Source organism: Ochlerotatus camptorhynchus, unplaced genomic scaffold (assembly GCF_037179485.1).
Source record: "Ochlerotatus camptorhynchus isolate MF236.1 unplaced genomic scaffold, CSIRO-AGI_Acam_v1.1 ptg000116l, whole genome shotgun sequence".
NCBI classification, from domain to species: Eukaryota; Metazoa; Arthropoda; class Insecta; order Diptera; family Culicidae; genus Ochlerotatus; species Ochlerotatus camptorhynchus.
The window spans coordinates 1270902-1290869 of NW_027040606.1; the positions used below are offsets into that span (position 1 = coordinate 1270902).

The following is a 19968-nucleotide window of genomic DNA, read 5'->3' on the forward strand; positions in this document are numbered from 1 at the left end:
TCTTCATCTTTAGGTATGGGCAAAATTTAAAATTTGTTTTACAGGATTAGTCCTAGACTCAGTACACGGTCGACCACCTTGGTGGGATTGGTTTGTTTTGTTTTTAGAATTTGAAGAGTAACTACTTAATACTACTATTTACAGCTTAAAATTAACCTACTCTACTATATACACTTAACCTACTATGTACAAATTGCTTATTAAAGCATGTTCAGAAAGACTGCATTTTTGAATAAATTTAGTTGTCATATCATCAATTTTGGAATCTACTTTGGGAATTTCTGCCTCTTGATGGAGGTCTACTATTCTTGTGTCGAATGGACGATCTAGGATCATCCTCAACACTCTATTCTGTGCAACCTGGATTTTGTTCCTGTGGGTCTGAGCGCACGATTCCCACACCGGGGCGGCATATAAGATCGCGGGGGCTATGATCTGTTTGTAAACAGCCAGTTTGTTTTGCCTTGAGAGGCGGGATCTGCGGCAAATGAGCGGATACAAACACCTAACCAAGGCGGAGCACTTAACTAGGGTTTTCTCTATGTGCGAGCGGAACAGGAGCTTCTCATCGAACAACATCCCGAGATAAGTAACATCAGTGGACCACTCGACCCTTGTACCATCCATTATTACGGTACAGGAGGGAGACGGTTTAAGTTTTGGTGATTGTCTGTGAAGGAACATGATCGCTTGGGTTTTCGAGGCGTTGATTTTGATTTTCCACGAGGTGGCATAATCAGTAAAGGTGTCAAGGCATCGTTGCAGCTTGTTCATAATTTCACGAGGCATCCTACCCTTGACGGCTATCGCGGTGTCATCTGCGAACAGAAAGAACACGCAACCGTCTCCTAGAGGAGGGATGTCCGACGTGTAGATGCTGTAAAGCAGTGGTCCCAGCAGACTCCCTTGCGGAACACCTGCTGGGATCGGAAATTGTCCCGAAAGGGAACTATTCAACGACACCCTGAACGACCTTTGCTGGAGATAGTTACGGGTGATTTTCACAAGGTATGGTGGAAAGTTGGAGTTACAAAGCTTGTATATAAGTCCGTCGTGCCAGACATTGTCAAACGCCTTTTCGACGTCTAACAAGGCCATGGCTGTGGACTTGGATACAGCTTTGTTACTTCGGATGTTATTCATCACCCGCACTAGCTGATGATTGGTGGAATGCCCCTTGCGGAACCCGAACTGTTCCGGAAGAAGAATGTCATGTTCCTCCACAAACTTGTTTAGTCGGCTGAGGATCAATTTTTCGAACAGCTTGCTCAGCGCTGAGAGCAGGCTAATCGGTCTGTAGCTTGACGGTAGTGAAGGGTCTTTCCCAGGTTTGCGGATCGGGATGATTTTTGCCACCTTCCAGATGCTTGGAAAGTAGTGCAGCTCCAAGCATCTGTTGAGGATGGCAGCCAGCAGCGAGTGGACCCTCGGGCTGAGATTTTTCAACGCTAGGTTGAATATTCCGTCAAACCCGGGAGCCTTCATGTTTTTGCTATATTTCAGCGCTGAGCAAATTTGTTCCTCTGTAATCCGTTCTTCTGGAGGGACGGCACAAGGGGAGGTATCTAACGTCTGGACGCACTGCACAACCTGGTTCTCGAGTGGACTTGGGATTGTAGAGCCAAGCAAATGCGATTGGGCAATGTGCTCCCCAATTGCATTGGCCTTCTCTTCGTTGGTGATAAGCCGTTCGTCATTGACTCTAAGTGGTGGAATGGGCTTGGGGTGAGACTTCAGCACCTTGGCAACCTTCCAGAATGGTTTGGAACGGTCGTCCAGGTTCTGAACGAGCCGCCCGAAACTCTCGTTCCGGATTGAGACCATTCTGGAAGCGATCTGCCGATTCAGATCGACCATTTCGTATTTACGCTGCAGATCCCCAGTCCGCTGAAACTGGCGTCTACGAACATTTCTGAGCCGAATCAAGAGTTTGGTGTGGGAATCAATTGCTTGAAACTTACCCCTCACAGGAACTCGTCGAACGCACTCTTCGTCAGCCACGGATATGGCTTGATGGAGACCCTCCAGGGCCCGGTCGATGTCCTCCACTGTGTCGAGTGGTGGGTTGTCGTCGATGTGGCGGTCGACCACGCGTCGAAACTGGACCCAGTTGACTCGATGGTAGTCCTTCCGCTGGCACGGTGCAGGGGCCACGTTGTAGCCCAGCTCGGTCAGCACCGGTTGGTGGTCCGAACTCAGGTCGTTGACGGCAACCGGCTTGGCTAATCTGGTGTTTGCCAAGAACAGGTCCAGCGTCGATGGGTTGCCCGCCGGTGATGTGAAGGTTGGTTCGTCCGGAAACCAGACGGAATAGAGACCATGCTGGGAATGGTCGAATAGCAGGCGGCCGTTCTGGTTCTGCTGGTAGTTCCGCCAGGCCTCGTGCCGGGCGTTCAGGTCCCCTCCGATTACAAAGCGGGCATTGGTATGGGTTATGATGGCAAGGTCGTTCTTGAACTGCTGTGCTGTACCATTGCTAACGGTACATTGCCGGGGGCAGTAGACAACGATGAACCGGACTTTTCCGGTCGATGTTTCCACCTCAACGCCGACGGCCTCGATGATGGAAGTGCGGTAGTGGGGTAGGGTGCAGTACTTGATGCCTTTCTTGATGATGACCGCGACACCGCCCCCCCTGGAGCTGGTGCGATCAAGCCGGACAATGCTGTGGTCGGGCAGCCAGAAGCTGTCACCGGTCTTGAGGTGGGTCTCGGTGAGAAGGCCCACGTCGATGTCGTGCTTGCGGAGGAAGTCTGCAAGCTCAATGTTTTTCGCCCCTACGGAGCGAGCGTTCCAGTTGGCGATCTTTATGGGTTCACGGTCCATAATTAGCGACGAAGGAGATGATAGCTTGGAGCTGTTGTGTTCTTGTTGCGCAGGTGCGCTTGATGATGATGGCCTGGGCCAACAGTGTGACGATCTCATCCGTTGACAGCGGAGAATCGTCTGTAGCTTCACCGGTTGTACCGGCCAATCCCGGAGCAGGGGGATCCGTCGATGGGCCGGAGGCTTGACTGGGTACTGCAGCGGCAGCCGACTGGGCAGCAGCCAACTGTTGGTTGAGCGGGAGCGGCGCCAACACTGGAATTGGCCGTGGTTGGACCGGTGATAACGGAGGAAAGTTCTGCGCGTTGTTTTCCGGGACCTTCTTGCGACCGGGCTGGTTGTTGGACGAGGCCTTCTTCCGGATCTCGGCGTATTCGGCCCGCTTCGGACAGGCCTTACTCGTGGCCTTGTGGGCAGCACCGCAGTTGGCGCATGTGGGAGCGGCTTCCTCGATGCTGTCGCAGTTGTCGATCTTGTGGTTTTTGCCGCATTTGATGCAGCGGCTGGCCATGCGGCAGTTCCTGGTGCCGTGCCCGAACAATAGGCAGTTCGAGCACTGAGTGACGCCACGGTGGGTTGGCTTATACCGCTCCCACTTCACTACGATGTGGAACAGTGTGCGTGTCGTATGGAGATCCTTCACGGTTGTGGAGTTCTTCTGCAGATGGACCAAGTAGAGCTGGTCACGATACTTGATGGCCTTGCTGCGGGTCATCTTGTGGATTTCGACCGGCTTGAGGCCGTTCGCCTTAATCTCGTTCATTAAGGTGGTGGTGTCCATGTCGTGGAGCCCGCGCAGCACCACTTTCAGCGGCTTGGTGGCCTCGACGTCGTGGGAGAAGTACTCCAGCTTCATCCTGTCCAAGAGGGCCTGGACTGCGTTGTAGTGATTTTCGGCCGATACCATCAGTTTGTAGCCTTCCGTGCACCGTTGAATGGTGCAGCGAAGGCCCTGCTTAATGTAGAAATCCAGCTGCTCCCATAGCCCGGGAGGGAAGCCCTTCACATAGAAGGGTGGCAACTTAACTTTTTTCGGCACCGTCTCAGGGTCCGACTGCGGCTGGGCTCCGTTCTGCAGGGCGGAGAACGGATTGTTGCTCAGCAGCTTTTTTGCTGCTGATGCGGTGGCGCTGCTGTCTTCAGGTCTGGGTCGTTTAGTTCCGGGAGGCCCCGGCTGCGGGTCCGCAATGCCTGTCGGGATGGGCAATGGGGTTTTCTTCTGCTTCTTCTGGGCTGGCTCGGTGGTCGCGCCATCTCCTGGGAGAGTCTGTTTTCCCGGTAAACCGGCACTCGCGTTACCGCGCGATTTCTTACCCATGGCTGGGTCAGCGAGAGCGTCACTACACAACGCGGAGCTAATTCGACTTGCGAACGAACGAACGAAACTAGAGAGAATTCAAATCGACTGAACTGCTCAACAGTCTGGCAGCGAATGATGTGCATCCAGAGATGCCAGGCTTATTTTGAAAAAATCTGGCAAAACCCGAAAAAAAAGTCTGGCAAAAATCTGGCACAGCAAATTAACATAGGAAGCTGCCAGATTTCTCAAAAAATCTGTCTGGCAGAGCTTAAATTTCTCTGGCTGTGCCAGATAAATCTGGCAACCTGGCAACGCTGTGTGCATCCATGACCTCAACGAGCTTAGGTACACGCTCATTCATTTTTACTCTAAAGTGAGTAGAAATCCACTCACTTTCGGTAAAAGTGGAACTACTCTAAAGAGAGTAAACCCAAGTTACTCACTTTTGAGTAATGGATGCATTTGTCAAATTCAGAGTAACTTCTACTCAGTTCCGGTTTTTGGGAAATTAGCAAAACTGAGTGAATGATACTCAGTTCTTGTAAAATATATCGGTATATAAAATGAATAATTTGAATTGACATTTAGAGAATGAGAAAAGTAAACAACATATTTATTAAAAGATAAAATAATAACATTAAGGTTACATCATTGGTACATCAGTCCTCTTGCCGACAGGGAATTTTTCGTACTCCTGAAATGAAAGTTAATTCGAACTTTCTACATATCATCGATAACAAAATCAGTCTAAAGAAATCTACCTTCTTGCTTGTTGATATGAAGTCGAGTATGAAGTGTAATGTAGTGCTGGTGATTGAATTGCTCCAGACATTGAGAGCCTTCGAACGTCTCCCGACCCAACACAATAGTTGATTGGCATCTTGCCTAATGTTCCTCTTTCGCCAGGTCCAAAATTTCCTTCTGCTGCAAAATCCACACATCCTCTTTGTTCTGCAATGGTTCCTGTTTGGTTTCGAAATAGTTGGTTTCTGAAGATGCAGCAATGCTCGTCGATGTTGATTCTACAATTTTAAATTATTATATCTATAGGAATTTCATGTTTGAATAAAAAACGGGGACTACGAACATTTTGTAACTCTTTGACAAATGCACGATGAGTAGTTTTTTGATGGTTACTCTAAAGTGAGTAATCATTGATTTAAGATAAACAGAGTAAATGTTACTCAGTTTGCTAAATCAATGCTACTCAGTTTTTGACATTTTGAATAAAAATACCAAACTGAGTAGAAGTTACTCACTTTAGAGTAAAAATAAACGAGCGTGTACTTCATATTTATACCTGCTAACCTATCAAAATTCTCTAACCAATGAGATTCCGTTTACATACGGACTATCATGCTTCACGCTCACCCGATTCTACTCATTATTTGTTCAACTCTAACTCTATCTACTACAAATCCCAGTTCGGTTTTCCAACAATATCAAAGGTAACTTCGGAAAATCTCAAGAAGGAATATGAACTATCCCAGGGAGGATTTTGGACAATCACAGAAAGAATTGCACTCAATATTTAGGGGGATTCATGACTGTCCAGGGGGGATTCCATATAATCCAGTCAATCCAAAGGTAGATTCTGGACAATCCCAGTATTCAAAAATGGTATGTGATGGTTCCTCACACAAAGAATTATCGTTAATAAAATTAAATTTGATTTTTTTAGTGTATACACTAATATGTATACACTAATTTTAGTGTATACACATAAAAACAATCTTTGATTTCTTTAGTGTATACACTAAAAAAATCAAAGATTGTTTTTATGTGTACCACACATGAATTTTTACAACGTGATCAACAAAAATGATAGCTACATATGTGTCGGACACATACTTAATATGCGTACTCATAAAAGCCATTTGTAACCACACATACTATTCATTTGACTGTTTTTGTGTGGTCACATGAAAATCATGTGGAATTTCACATGGAAATACGTCAATAAAAATGAGTGGAATCTATAATTTATAATAATGCTTAAATTTTATTCCATTTCACGCAGGCAAAAGAATGTAAAAATTCCATAAGAAACACTTATGAATTTTAGCCACAATAAATCAGTATTAATTTCAATGATTTACCTTATGAAGAGTTAAGAGACAAAAAAATCAAAGCAGATTGGAACCGATTTCGTCTTTCAACGCTTAAGGCCTGTATATAGATCGAGCGAAGCGAAAATCTCATTCAAAATACTCGTCAAAATACTACATTTTTCATCACTGAAAAAAGTTTTCATATAGTTTCCATTGGGAATGCACATGATATTTTTCCAATAACAAAATTAATTATTTTTACCTGAAATTCACATAACATTCATATGATAACATGAATTCTATGTGATAAATCACAGGAACTTCATTCGACACATAAGATTCATGTGATTTCGTGGTGCGATGCCCAATTATGAGGTCACATGAAAGTTATGTGAAATTCTAATGGATATTTTCCATCGGAAATGTGATTTATTTTTTGAGTGTAGATTATGCTGTATATATTTATTCATTTTGCGTAACTGTGAGTAAAATGCGGTATCATTGAATAGTTATGAGTTGGCGTGCTAAACATAAACATAGTCGCGAAGCTTCAATCATCACTTGGATGGATTCACTGACGATTTATAAGCATCATCATTGCTGATGATGATGTTGAACTGCGGATATCACAATGATCGCCGCGTAGCATAAAAGTAGCATCACGTACACCTGTACACACGAGAGCTTTTCGTCACTGTTTTGATGAGGGTTTTTAAAACAATCCATGTTTATTGACTTGGCAGAAAAGTTTCGGCATTATGAGTAAGAAAATGGATATTAAACCGATGGTGAGTAGGTACACAAATACGATCACCAACATGTTTACTGTGATTATTTGCAATATTGTAGACGCATTGCTTCATTCCCGGTTGTGCGGCCATAGCCGAGTGGAACAAGCTTCTGTTCTTCAAGATGTCCTTCGGGGATCTGCCGCATTGGTGGAAGAGCACTGCTTGGGTGGCCAAGCATAACACTGAGCTGCCGAGAGATGCCCTCATTTGCGAGCGGCATTTTGAGGAACGATTCATCGATCGGTCTCGGAAGAAACCCCGGTTGATGGTGGGAACCATACCGACGTTGAACCTTGCGGCTCTGGAAGTGAACAATCAAGACAACTTAGAGTTCTTTTGCCGAATGTGCGCAAAGAAGGGATTTGCGCCGATGCGCTACCGTTTGGAGCAGCTGGGCGGAATGAGTGAGGTGGTTCGCTGCTGTTTGGGTCGATACCGGACGGAGGTAGGATTGCCACCTGGAGTGTGCGAAAGCTGTGTCCAAACGGTGAAAAAGTTTGCTCAATTCGCCAAGCAGTGTGAAGAGTCCCAGCTGCAGATGTTGCAGCTTCAAAGGAAAAGTAACGAGGAACAGGTAGCAGAAAGGTCGGAGAATTCGGTAGAATACACAAATGTCGAAGCGAACAAGGAGAATACCGATACGGAAGAACTGGTGAATCCGGTGGGTAATGACGACCAATCGTTAAACAAACCGAGTAAGAATGGTAGCACAAGAAAGAAGAAAAGCAAATGCTTCGATGATGGAAAACCATGTCCGGATTGCGGAAAATTGTTCAAGACACAGGGAAGATATTACTACCACTTGAAAAGTCACAACGAGCAGGAATACGGTTGTCAGATATGTGGCAAAAAGTTCGCAAGAAAAGATGGACTCCGGAAGCATCTGGAACTGGTACACGGCGGCAAAGTGAAGCACAAATGTGCGCTTTGTGGTAAAACATTCTCGACACGGAGCCAGCTGAATCTTCACCGTACTGAAGAACACAAGTCTAATGCAAAATATCGGTATGTAGCACAAAAGCAATAGTTACTGCATCAGGTGGTGATGAACTCGAATTTCAGACTCAAGACAGAGAATGTGAAACCCAGCCAAACGAAAGAGAAGGTAGCAAAACGATTGATGCCAGATTCCCTGGTGGATGATGGAGTGGATTAGCGGTTCCTGCTTCGCCTAAAAAATGGACTCATAAATACAGTATTTGGATGCCTTTTGATATTTTTTTATATGAAGTTTACGAACACATATCATTATCATTGGAATAAACGAAGAATATTTACTAAGCTATATCAAATTTCTTATTCTTATGTAAGCACATCGATACAAGTCACATGAAATTATCCGTTCCAACTTCAACCTCGATCTGTGCCGGTTCCAGGGCTTCGAAGCTTTCTTCCTTAGGCTTTTTTGGCTTCAACTTTTCAATCACTGCCTTAGCCAGTGGGTGATCTTGGTGTTTCTTCGTCCGAAGATGGGCATACAAGTTTTTCCTGTCGGAAAACTCACGGCCACAGATTGGACATTGATGTGCTTTGCCATATTCGTGTTCCAATACATGGATATCATAGTTTTGCTTGCGCTTGAAACTCATGTCGCAGATTTTACAACGGAAATCAGTAGGAAAATGTACCGTTGATAGATGGACTCCCATTGCTTTGCAAATTGCACCACAGAGGTTGCATTTCTTCATTTTAGCACTAGGATTGTCTTCTCCTCCCTCGATAACGGTGTAGTACTCTTTCCATTCCTTTGAAGCTACGTAGTTCGGATTTTCTATGTGCTTCTTCTCGTGGTACCGATGCGTTAGCTCTGAGCTAAATGTCTTCGAACAATAACTGCACTTGAACACCTGGTTTGAATGATACGTTTTTATGTGAGTCTGGACACTATCTAGCGATACAAGTTTTTTCTGACAAAAGTGGCACTCGTATTTTTTTATTTTTTCGTGCCGGCGTTGAATGTGCAAGCGTAGTTTGTGCCGTTCCTTGAAAATTCTACCACAAACCTCGCAGCTAACAGCAGAGGTGTGAAGCTTCATGTGATGTAGAAGCGAAACCTTGGAAGGATAAATTTCGCCACAGTATTCGCACGTCGACGGGCACTGAACATCACCGTCCAAGTGATGCATCTGCACGTGAAGTGCGACATTATTTTTGCTGGTGTATCGTTTGTCGCAATATGGACATTTCTCCGGATTCAAATGCTGCCGCATATGAGCGTTGAGCCCTTGAACGCCTTTGATAACAACTGTCTCCATCACACAATCCGGACAAGTGTACGGCACTAGCTCCGAGTGGCTGCTGTTTAGGTGAGCAATCAGTGCCTCGGACGTTCCATGAGACTCACTTTTGCAAATGTAGCACTTGTAATCGTGCAATCGAGGGCGGTTTGGATCTTCAGCTTTCTTGCGCCGGCGACCAAGTTTCGGTTTATCATTCGCATTCTTCTGTTGCTTTGTTTTGCGACGATATTTCTTCACCGGGGGCTCCTTATCTTCAATATCAGTGTCATTCGCAATCGGTTTCCACTCATCGTCGTCATCATCATCTGCGACAGTTTCTTCTTCGTTTTCAGTATCCGCAAGGTCCTGTTTCGGTGGAACACTTACTGCATCCTGTATTTGATCAGTAACTCCACTGTCGTCATTAAGTTCCGAGTCAAGATATTCCTCCTCCATAACTTCCTGCTTAACACTGATGTCACCAACTTCCCTAAAAAAATAAATATAGTGTTATTATTGTCAACACAAGTACAACAAACTGCACAACACTAACAGTTCTTGTGTAAATGCCTTCTCCAGCATATCCACGTCCACCTCTTCCTCTTCCTGTTTAATCTCGATCTGCAGCGTTCCGACTAATTGCTGTCTCAGCTTCAAGTCGTTTGCCCGGAAGTTTTCGATACTTTTGTGCATTTTCAGCAGTGTGGTGGTACACCATGTGCATATCTTCTGAGGCATTCCGTCATCGGGCTCGACCTGTACCAAGAACAAAACGCAGCAATGGTAGTAACTAATTAGATTCGTTATTATATCTCGTATGTAAACAATGGCTTCAAGCGTCGATTTCTTGAGCTCGATCCTCGGTGCTGATGATTTGCGAGGATGAGTTTTGAGTCAGTATAGACCAGGCATAACATTATTTTGATAACGGCACAAAAGCATTTATGAACAAACTTTCTAAGGCCCTTTGCACGCGAACCAAAGTACGCCCACGAAAACCAATACCACTTTCGGAAAGGTGATAGTTGCCCCTATCCGGTGATGTGGTAGGTTTGCGTGGGCATACTTTTGTTCGCGTGTAAAGGGCCTTAGAAAGTTTGTTTACAAATGCTTTTGTGCCGTTATCAAATGTTATGCCTGAATAGTGAATTTCTCATGTAAACTCTTTTATTCATTCGACCCAGTAATTCATGCCATTTACGTCCGATGGAAGTCTGCACTTACCTCAAGCCGTGAAAGATCGAAGATTATCTGCTGCAAGGAGAGTGGATAATCTTGCCGTTGTTCGAACAGGGGCCGCATACGGCTCTTTTTCTCGCAACAGAGACGACATATTTTCTTCACGTCCAAGCTCATTTTTCTCTTGTGGAAAGTGGAAGGAATTGAGAATTATACGTTTATTTAGTTTACCTATTTTAATGCAACAAACCCCAGCAAATCACGTAGGAATGGTGTACGAACCGAAATAAACTACTACGAAAAATTATGAAAAGCTTCCGCTAGTTGCTGTCGAATCGAGCTGTCGAGTTTGAATGACACTTCCTCATCAGCCAAACTCGGCCAAAATCAGGCGTCATCATCAACATCATCATCGAGAGCAAAATTTCTCGGTGATCATGTTAAAAGGGACAATCAGTGATACTGGGTATATCTGGCGTCCCTGCTTCACGGTAACCGCAAAACACCCAATAATGACTAAAAGACTTGATATTGACTGCAAAGTAAGCATTTTCGAGGGAGACTGGGGCTACCGGGGCTACCTATTAAATGAGTAAAAAATAATCCATTTAGGAGTATTTGATACTCACAAATGAATACTTACTAATTATTTTTGTAGCTGTAATTACTCATAAATGGGTAAAATTTTACTCATTTAATGGGTATGTTTTCCCCGAAAATGCTGAAAACGCACACTAGCGGAAGCAACGCCGTGTAAAGTTGTTTATTATTTTCCTCTGGCTAACCTTAAAAAATGTATGAAAGTAGACCTGTCAAAATGAGTTTGACATGGGAATCCTATGTATGAGTGCTCATTGCAAGACAGCCTATATTACATGATATAAGCCATAGTCTGTACGGGGTATTAATTCAGTAAATAAATTGCTGTCTACACGATAAGATGCACATACCTTAAAGTCGGTAAAGAATACCTAGATAACGGTAAAAATTACCGATAATCGAAGAAAGTGCACATACCTACCTACATTATCGGTAATCATGGATTACCAATAATTAACGTTAAAAATTACCTAATTTATAGTATAAAATAGCATATTCAAAATAAAAAGTACCGATATTTATCGGTAAAAAATACCGATAACTTTTAACCGATAATTTTAGGTAATCGTAGCTACACACAAAAAAACAAAAATTGTATCTTTAAAATATTTTACATTTCAAATTAAAAGTTTCTCGAATTTGGTAGTTTCAACTGCGAATATTTTCAAAATGTATTGTTTTTCTTTGGTTTGAAAGTTTTTCTTTCATTATCGACATGTAATTTTAAAAGTTCATACTTTTAAAATAAAAATTGAACAACTGTCAAAATCACCTCTTGAAAAGCTCATTGACATGGTCCAAAAATCCAATAGGGCATATAGTATGAGACACTAGAATCAAACCACAGAAAATCAATCGTGCATCGTGCAGTTCCGGGAACCGTTTCTGGTACCGGAGGCAATGAGAAAGAATAAAGTTTTCGCGAAGGTAAGATTGCAACTACTGTCTAGATATTTCGAGGGTGGTTTTGAAAACAAGATGATTATTTTCCAGATCGCCAGCATATTAGGACGTTAGAGCACACTGCAGAGATGCTTCGGTGGCTATCAATAGCGTTTGTAATGTATCGCTGCAGGGATTACAGATTCCGTTCTTTTGTATAGGACACTGGTAAGATTTATCCGCACCAGGTTTCGCTGCTTATCGTCGGCCAGCTGTGAAAACAAGATGCACTTTCGTTCGACCAAGTCCGCTGCATGTTGGAGCCCCGCGTCTGGGAGAAAACCTTCACTAAAGCCATCCGCCAAAGACAACATCCCTGATATCAACATCCTGATGTGAATGAAAAATAGAAATATGAATATTAACAAAATACTTAAATAAATATAAATATTGGTTATTTTCCTTTCACATAAAAGCAATTAAATAAAAAATAATTCGTATTTGAGGTGAAAACTTATACTAATTGCGGTGAAATAGCCTTCTTTTGAAGCAAAACTTTTCCAACATCAATCTAAAAGTATTTGGTTTTTAGTTTGACAGTTCTACAATTTGATCTGAAAGTTTAAACTTTTAAAATTATTAATATGCTAAACTTTTATTTTGACAGTTGGTTGACTTTCATTTTGAAAGTTAGCTACTTTCTACCAAAAAGAACCAATACAAACTTTTAATTCTATCAACGGTTCTTTTAATTTTATCAATTATTATTTTTTGTGTGTATGAATACGCAACACGTTTTCATCAGGAAAAAAAACTTTATAGCGGTAAATTTTCCTAACGAAAATAAATCACTGGCACAGTCACACCACAGACAAACAGACATAATACATTGAATATTTCTCACTGTAAAACATCGTCGCTAAAACATATCCGCCATCTGCTGAGTACACTGTGGTGGGTAGTACGCTGAACAGATGGCGGTAGTGTGAAAACGTAAAACGGAAGGGAATTGACCATGCGCGCCACAGGTGGCGGTACTACCAACTAAGATACTTTTAAATTGACCGATAAATGCTTGTTCGATGAACATCTTGCGAGTGTTATGTCTGTTTGTCTGTGGTCACACTTTAGTAATCTCTATATTGCTGGTGTTTCGGTAAACAGCTGTCACTTTTACGTCGGGTCATTTTGCTGGTCGTTCAGCAACAATATTTTGCTGGAAGAATTGCTGATTTTACAGCTCGGCAAGTAAATTATTATCTTTTTTTTTTTTGAAAAATAATGTATTCTTAAAAAACGGAAAAAAAACATAAGGGCGAAACCAAGGGTTGGTCACCCCGCACAGTGTGCCAAAAATAAGCTTGGGCACATCTGGGCATAGTTATTGGCACTGTTTGGCACCCATGGTTACAATTTTTTCTGGCAACGGTAAACATGTATCAAACTTGTTATTGATGTTGCCACAATAATCATTTTTTTTTCAAAACACAACCGTGAATCTCCACCAAGTCCCGCCATGGATTCTCTCAAATAGCATTGTCAGCGCACATCCTGATTATAGTCGCTATATTCGTAGTCTGGCGGATAGAATCTCGGGAACCAACTGTGCTGTCAAATAGCGGAACCAATCGAGCAAATCACGACCACCAACAGAAAACAGCACATCAGCTATTGCGAACAATACTTCGGAAACCTTTTTCTCGTGACTCACGGCTCGCCTACGCAAACTAACACCATCTTTGGGTTGGAGAAAGTTTCCCCTATCCGATGGTGCCGGTAATTTGCGTTCGATTGGCGAGGAAAAAATAATCAAGTTTTGTTTATAAAAGTTGATAGTACCTTTAATTGTTGGTCTATAATATATTGAATTGGTTCCGCTTTTTGATAGATCGACATTCTATCCGCCAGATTATAAATATAGCGACTATAGTCCTGATGCCTTTTCGAAGAACTAGGTACATAATTACACGCCGGACTGCGTACAATCATTCCGACCACTCAGCATGAAGAAATCATGGCAATCGCTGGCATAGCAATAGTTCACAATCCCAACATTACCGGCAAAAAACGCTCATCAAAGATAGTTTATCACCTCGGGCGAAACAGACAATGTCCAAAACATGCGGGCGAAACGGCTTCTGTGAATGCAGCCGGGTGTATATAAAAATTATTAAATTTTCATTTATGTCACAATAATGCTTCCCAATAATTCGATAATTAAAAATATTTCAGTTTTCAAATGGGTTCATATATATATATAGATTATTTTATAATGAATGATTCTGAACATTTCAAATTCATTTTTCTCAGCTCAAGCCCATTGCGACATTGGGCCGTATGCTAGGGGCGTCTCACTTTTAAAATGCTTATTGACGATGTATTTAAATTTAAAAAAAATGCATTTGATTTCCATCGTTTACATCAACCATTCAATGGGATGTGAACGTCAAAACAAAGCAAGATATGTAAACAAAACATGAAAAGAAAAATCGTTTATCCACACGATTTCGGTGGACTAGAGAATGTATATGCTGCGCTGCCAACGGAGCTTCGGCCAGTAAAGAGTGTGGATGCTACCAACGGGATTTTCTCATGTTCTCGGTGGAGGAGGTTCTGCATGCATTCTTTTGGAGACGGTTCTAGATGCTGCAAACGAAGCTTCTAGGAAAGTTTTTCTTGTTCGTCGTTTGACTAAATTACGTAATTTACGAATTACGTTTGACTAAATAAATAACAATTACAATTACATACAGTATGAGCAATTAAAAAAAATGCGAACATACAAAATTTCGATGGCATTCTCTTGCGTTCACGGCGGACGAGGTTCACCACGGTTTCGGTGGTGATTTCTGATGCTTCCAGCAGATATTCCAAATCATTTCAACGAAGTTTTCTCAGCGGAGTCATTTCCTCGTGTTTTCGGTGAAGGAGCTTCCACAAGATTCTGGTGGAGATTTGCTATGCTGCCAGCGAAGGTTCAACGGAATTTTGACGGGGTTTTCTCGCGTTCTCGGTGAACCGGGCTTAGCACGATTTCGAAGGAGGTTTTCGATGTTGACACTGGAAGTTGCGGAGGCAGCTTCTGCACGATTTCGTTTGAGATTTCCGTTGCTACCGGAGGAGGTTGCAGGGAGTTTCTAGTAAGTTTATGCGTGTTTATGGCCGAGAGAATACCATAGCATGATTTCGGTGGATATTTGGTATGTTACGGATGTTCCGGGGAGATTCGACAGTGTTTTCAAATGTGCACGTCGGATAGAGTTCCGGGCGATTTTGATGGAAATTTTCGCTGCTGCCAACGGAGGTTCCAGTGGGTTTCATCAGAGTTTATTGCGTCCGATGCTCCCATCGGTTACAGGTCGGTCGAGGAGCAACAGGAAAATTTTTCTCGAGTCAGGAGTGTGGATTTAGCCGGCGCCGGTGGTGTAGTGGTAAGCGTGACTGCTTTCTAACACCCCAATGGGTCTGGGTTCAATCATAGAGGTAACTCTAAGACTAGAAGGTCCCGAAATAACGTGCTCAACTTTTTGGCTCAGCTCCCCGCATAAGCGCGAACCATAAATTGACCTTACCTAAAATGGTTATAAATTGTTTATAATCCCTGCTAAACTTCAACTGAAATGGTTATGGAACTTTACATGAACGTTTAATGATAAAGTTTTAACCTTAAGTATTATAGTTTTTTGGAAGTGGACCTTACAAATAATGGGTTGTTAAGAACCATTACCATTCAAAATTCTTGTTTTCTCCATACATTTTCGCAAAGAAAACTATACTAAAACCTTTTAACTTATGGTTTGAGAACATTAATGGTAATGGTTATGGTAACCAGTAAGGTCCATGAATGGTTTTGTAACATCGATCAACTTTATGTGGAATATATCGCGAATTGGTTGCCTGCAAATTACTGATTACCAATTCACGATATATTTCACGTAAAGTTGAGCGATAATACAAAACCATTAATGGACCTTACTGACTACCATAACCATAACCATTAATGTTCTCAAACCATAAGTAAAAACGTTCTAATATAGTCACGCAGAAAAATTTATCGTTGAAACAAAAATATTTGAGGTAAATTTAAACGTAAACTCAGTTTGTTCTGGCCACAAAAATAAACAAGGTTTATTTCAAACGTATTCCATATTTGAAGTCATGTAATATTAATGTTTAAAATAAAAATAATTTTACGTTTATTTTTAAAATATTCGTTTTGAAAATAAACGTGAATATTTTTGTTTGGTTTGACAACAATGCGAACAAAAATAAATATGTTTATTTTAAACATGCTTCTTATGTTTGAAAGAAACATACTTAATTTTAAATTATATTAGCATTTGAATGTAAGATAAAGCAGAAAAATGGATTGCCAAGAGATGAAAAAACGATCTGCAGGAAGATCCCGAATTCAGTTTGATTACAATGCTCGTGGCAATGTAGGATTGGAAATGCAGGAATCGGAAGAAGATGAGGATGATGAGAAACCGTTGAGTTAGGTAAGGAAGGAGGATGAATGCAGCACTGATTTTAGTAAGAAGTTGATCCAACCAATTAATCAGTCGAGTCAGGATTGTGTGAATATGATAAAGCTTGCTGAAGTTTCGAAGCTAATGGAAAATGAGTGGATGAAGTTGGAGCAATTACGGAAAGAGCAAGAACACAAGGCAGGTGTAAATGAGAAGCATGTTTCGGATCAAAGACAAAAGCTCGAAGCAAACTGGAAGAAATGACTTTTGAAGGGGGGGGGGGGAGGTGCTGGAGGTTCCGGAATAGATTCAAAATCCATTTCGGATTTTCGTTTCCCTTTGTTAAGATACTTACCTAAGTGGGTTTCCGCATCCATGACTTCGGTTTTGTTGCGGGCCGTTTTCATTGATTGGCAAAGCTGGGGCAATTTTTTTCCGAATGTCAACAAGAAGGAAAAAATGCAGGGCACGCTAAAAATCGTTTACCCAAATTCTATATTGTTGAAATAAACATGCTTCTGACTTTGATTCAAACATATATATTTTTGTTGCAAACATGGTTTTAATTTATTTTGAATTATTCATATGTTTATAGAATGAACATTTTTATTTTTGATTTAAATGAACAAAATTCGGTTCCGTGGTTCTCTTTCCGATAATGTATATACAAAACAAGAATTTGGAATGGTAATGGTTCTTAACAACCCATTATTTGTAAGGTCCGCTTCCAAAAAACCATAATACATAAGGTTAAAACTTTATCACACAAACGTTCATGTAAAGTTCCATAACCATTTCAGTTGAAGTTTAGCAGGGATTATAAACAATTTATAACCATTATCGGTAAGGTCATGTGATGGTTCGCGTTTATGCGGGTCTGGTACTCTCTTCGGTCCCAAGCTAATCGATTCACCCCTCGAAACATAGGAAAATCTAATAACCCCTCATTTTATCTGTCAAACTTTCATAGCGAATCAAAACAAACATTGTGTAGTAGTAGAATTTCGACTAGAATGGGATACGTCAATCGTTTGCTTGGGACCAATAGGCTAGTCAAGTAGTGATCCAATTTAAAATCGTTAGTTTCGTATTGATTGTTGGTTCAATCCCAGCCGAGGTCGGTGGGATTTTTCTGAGGCATAAAAATCTCTGGTCACGTCTTCCTTCGGAAGGGAAGTAAAGCCGTTGGTCCCAGCCCATGTGTGTTGTGAATGGGTGCGATATCCTACGCAGGTGTGGAAGCTGCATTCCTGCACATTCGTTTGCCATCAATGGATGGCAATCGATGTCCGTCGGTGATTTGCACTAGATTGCATTTTTGGGACAGTCCAGTTTCAGATGCAATCAGCAATACTTTCCCGTGCTTTTCTTACGGGAAAAGTAAAGTAAACACTTTTATTCATACGACCTATTGGCCCTTATTCCAGCTCTATCTGGCGTATACGCTATTTCAAAACTACCCAAATTTCGGTAGAATCCACCCAGATCGGTCAAAACTGAAGCTACCCAAAAGTGGGTAAACTATGTTGGGAGTCACAAGTTGACAAATGAACAACATCAACATGAATCCGATCGATTTTGTTCATTTGTCAACTTGTCACTCCCAACACAGTTTCCCTAACAAACAAAATACCATACACACTTAAATTTTTTCGCCGAGAATCCAACAGCCGAGTATTTCTGCAATTTATTTAGCTGAGATTCAGTAAAACAATTGCCGATACTCAGCTAACAAATAAAATTTTGCTGAGATATCAGCTAACAAACAGATATTTTGCAGATATATCAGCAAAAGTTACTACCGAGGTAATCGGCTGTTGGAGATTTTACCGAGCTAGATTAAGTGTGTAAACGAACGATATAGTGATACAGAATTACGACAAACCCAAATGATCGAACTATTCCACAAATGGTTTGGATGATACCCCAAACATGTCGTTAAGCAAAATAACCACAAATTTATTAGGATTTTTTTTTTTGTTTGCTGTTGTCTGATGACGGCTAAGACCATGGTTGGTCCATCTTGCCAGGTGTTCTTGGTTTTGATTCATAGATGTAATTTTATTTCCTGAATGAAGCGGGTGATCTGCTTCATCGTTGTCTCACATTCATCTTGCAGTATCCCGACGAGCGGCATGCAGTATTCCAGTGCTGGGAATTTGCTTCTGATATGGTTGAATTTCGGGCAAATGTACAATATGTGCTCTAGGTTTTCCGTCTCATCGCATTCGGTGCATCGGTCATTTGGTTCCATTTTGAACATCGCTTTTCTTTCTTTCGTTAGGGTGTGCCCTGCTCTTATCCTGCTCATGATTCTTTTTTCTTCCGTTGATAGTATCAAGTTTTTGAACCAAATATTCCTGCGTGGTTGTGCTTGTACACAGCAAAAAAAAATGTAATATCGATCAATGTAATTCAAGCTGATGTATGAAATAATGATGTAATAGCAAAAATCAGATACAATATTAAAACAATGGATGTAATTTTGTTCGCAAAATCGATGTACATCGTACAACGTTATATTACACAACCGATGGATTGACCTGGTTGCAGCAGTTTGGATGTAATATTCAACAACTTTTTTTTCTGTGTACACACAAAGAACAAAAATTGTTGTAATAAAAATAATTCACTTTCAAATTGAAAATTCCTCAAACTTCATAGTTTCAACAACGAATATTTTCAAAACGAAAGCTATTTTTTTGGTTTGAAAGTTTTTCGTTCATTTATGACTCGTAATTTTAAAAGTGCATTTTTTTAAATAAAAATTGGTTTACTGTCAAAAATACCTCTAAACACCAACACTTTTGGCAGCACTGAAATTTTGCCGCTAAATTTTAAGATAAAACATGCAAAACAAAACAGAAGCAGCAGCAGTAGTGTCATATCAATCCACTTCCCAAACATAGATTCTGCCCGTCCCTAAAATTGGCTTCCGGTTTTAGATTTCCGTGAATGGTTTTGAAATGTTGGATCAAATCAAATAGGCCCTACTCGACGATCCAGTAAGTGTTTTTTTTATTTTTTAAATAACCTTTATAAATGCTTACTACTTTCGCTGTTTACAGTATTACCTCAAAACGACCCAAAATGAACGTTTCTTGGTTCGCACCATCTGCTGGCTAAACTTGGCCTGGAACCGTTCATATTATCCCAAGCGAGATCCCAAGATACCACGATCGAGTGCCGCACCGATTGAACTTTAGCAATCAATTACTGCCAAAATAAATGCGAAGCCCGAGGCCTTTGCCGGATTCGTTTCCCAGATTTAACTGTTCCTTGGACTGTACAATGTGCATCATATTTACTGTAGGTGTATTCTATTTTCTCAATGATTTTGAATTATAGACCCTTCAACATGTTCACAGGTTACAAGGATTATCAATCTTCAAGGCAACCATGGAGCTGGCCTGGAGACTACTGGCAGAGATAAAAGCAATGCTTACAGTGTGCCAAATGCATGATATCTAACGATCCAAAACCGTTGATACATACTGTCTGAGTTCATCAGTTCATCACGAGCCATGATTTGATATCATAATAAATTAAATTGAATAATAAAAAAAAACTCTACATGTCATACTGACAATGCTGGTATTTAAAATGAAAATATTTTAATTGTTCAATTCAAAGTGAAAAAGATCGTTTCAA

At 41.4% G+C, this 19968-nt stretch overlaps 2 protein-coding genes across 2 annotated transcripts; one reads left to right on the forward strand and one right to left on the reverse strand.

The window, feature by feature from the left end:
• Positions 1-6857: 6857 nt before the first annotated feature.
• On the forward strand, positions 6858-8127 carry LOC135699779 (zinc finger protein 208-like). Its single transcript, XM_065220096.1, has 3 exons — positions 6858-6965; positions 7027-7973; positions 8031-8127. The coding sequence occupies exons 1-3, from the start codon at positions 6936-6938 to the stop codon at positions 8122-8124; spliced, it is 1071 nt and encodes a 356-aa protein (XP_065076168.1). The 5' UTR covers positions 6858-6935; the 3' UTR covers positions 8125-8127.
• A 159-nt stretch (positions 8128-8286) lies between these two features.
• On the reverse strand, positions 8287-10677 carry LOC135699778 (zinc finger protein ZFP2-like). The gene is made up of 4 exons (XM_065220095.1): positions 10617-10677; positions 10412-10547; positions 9741-9943; positions 8287-9677 (listed from the first exon to the last, which is right to left on the reverse strand). Exons 2-4 carry the CDS (start codon positions 10541-10543, stop codon positions 8294-8296), a joined length of 1719 nt encoding a protein of 572 aa, XP_065076167.1. The 5' UTR covers positions 10544-10547; positions 10617-10677; the 3' UTR covers positions 8287-8293.
• Between the last annotated feature and the right edge of the window lie 9291 nt (positions 10678-19968).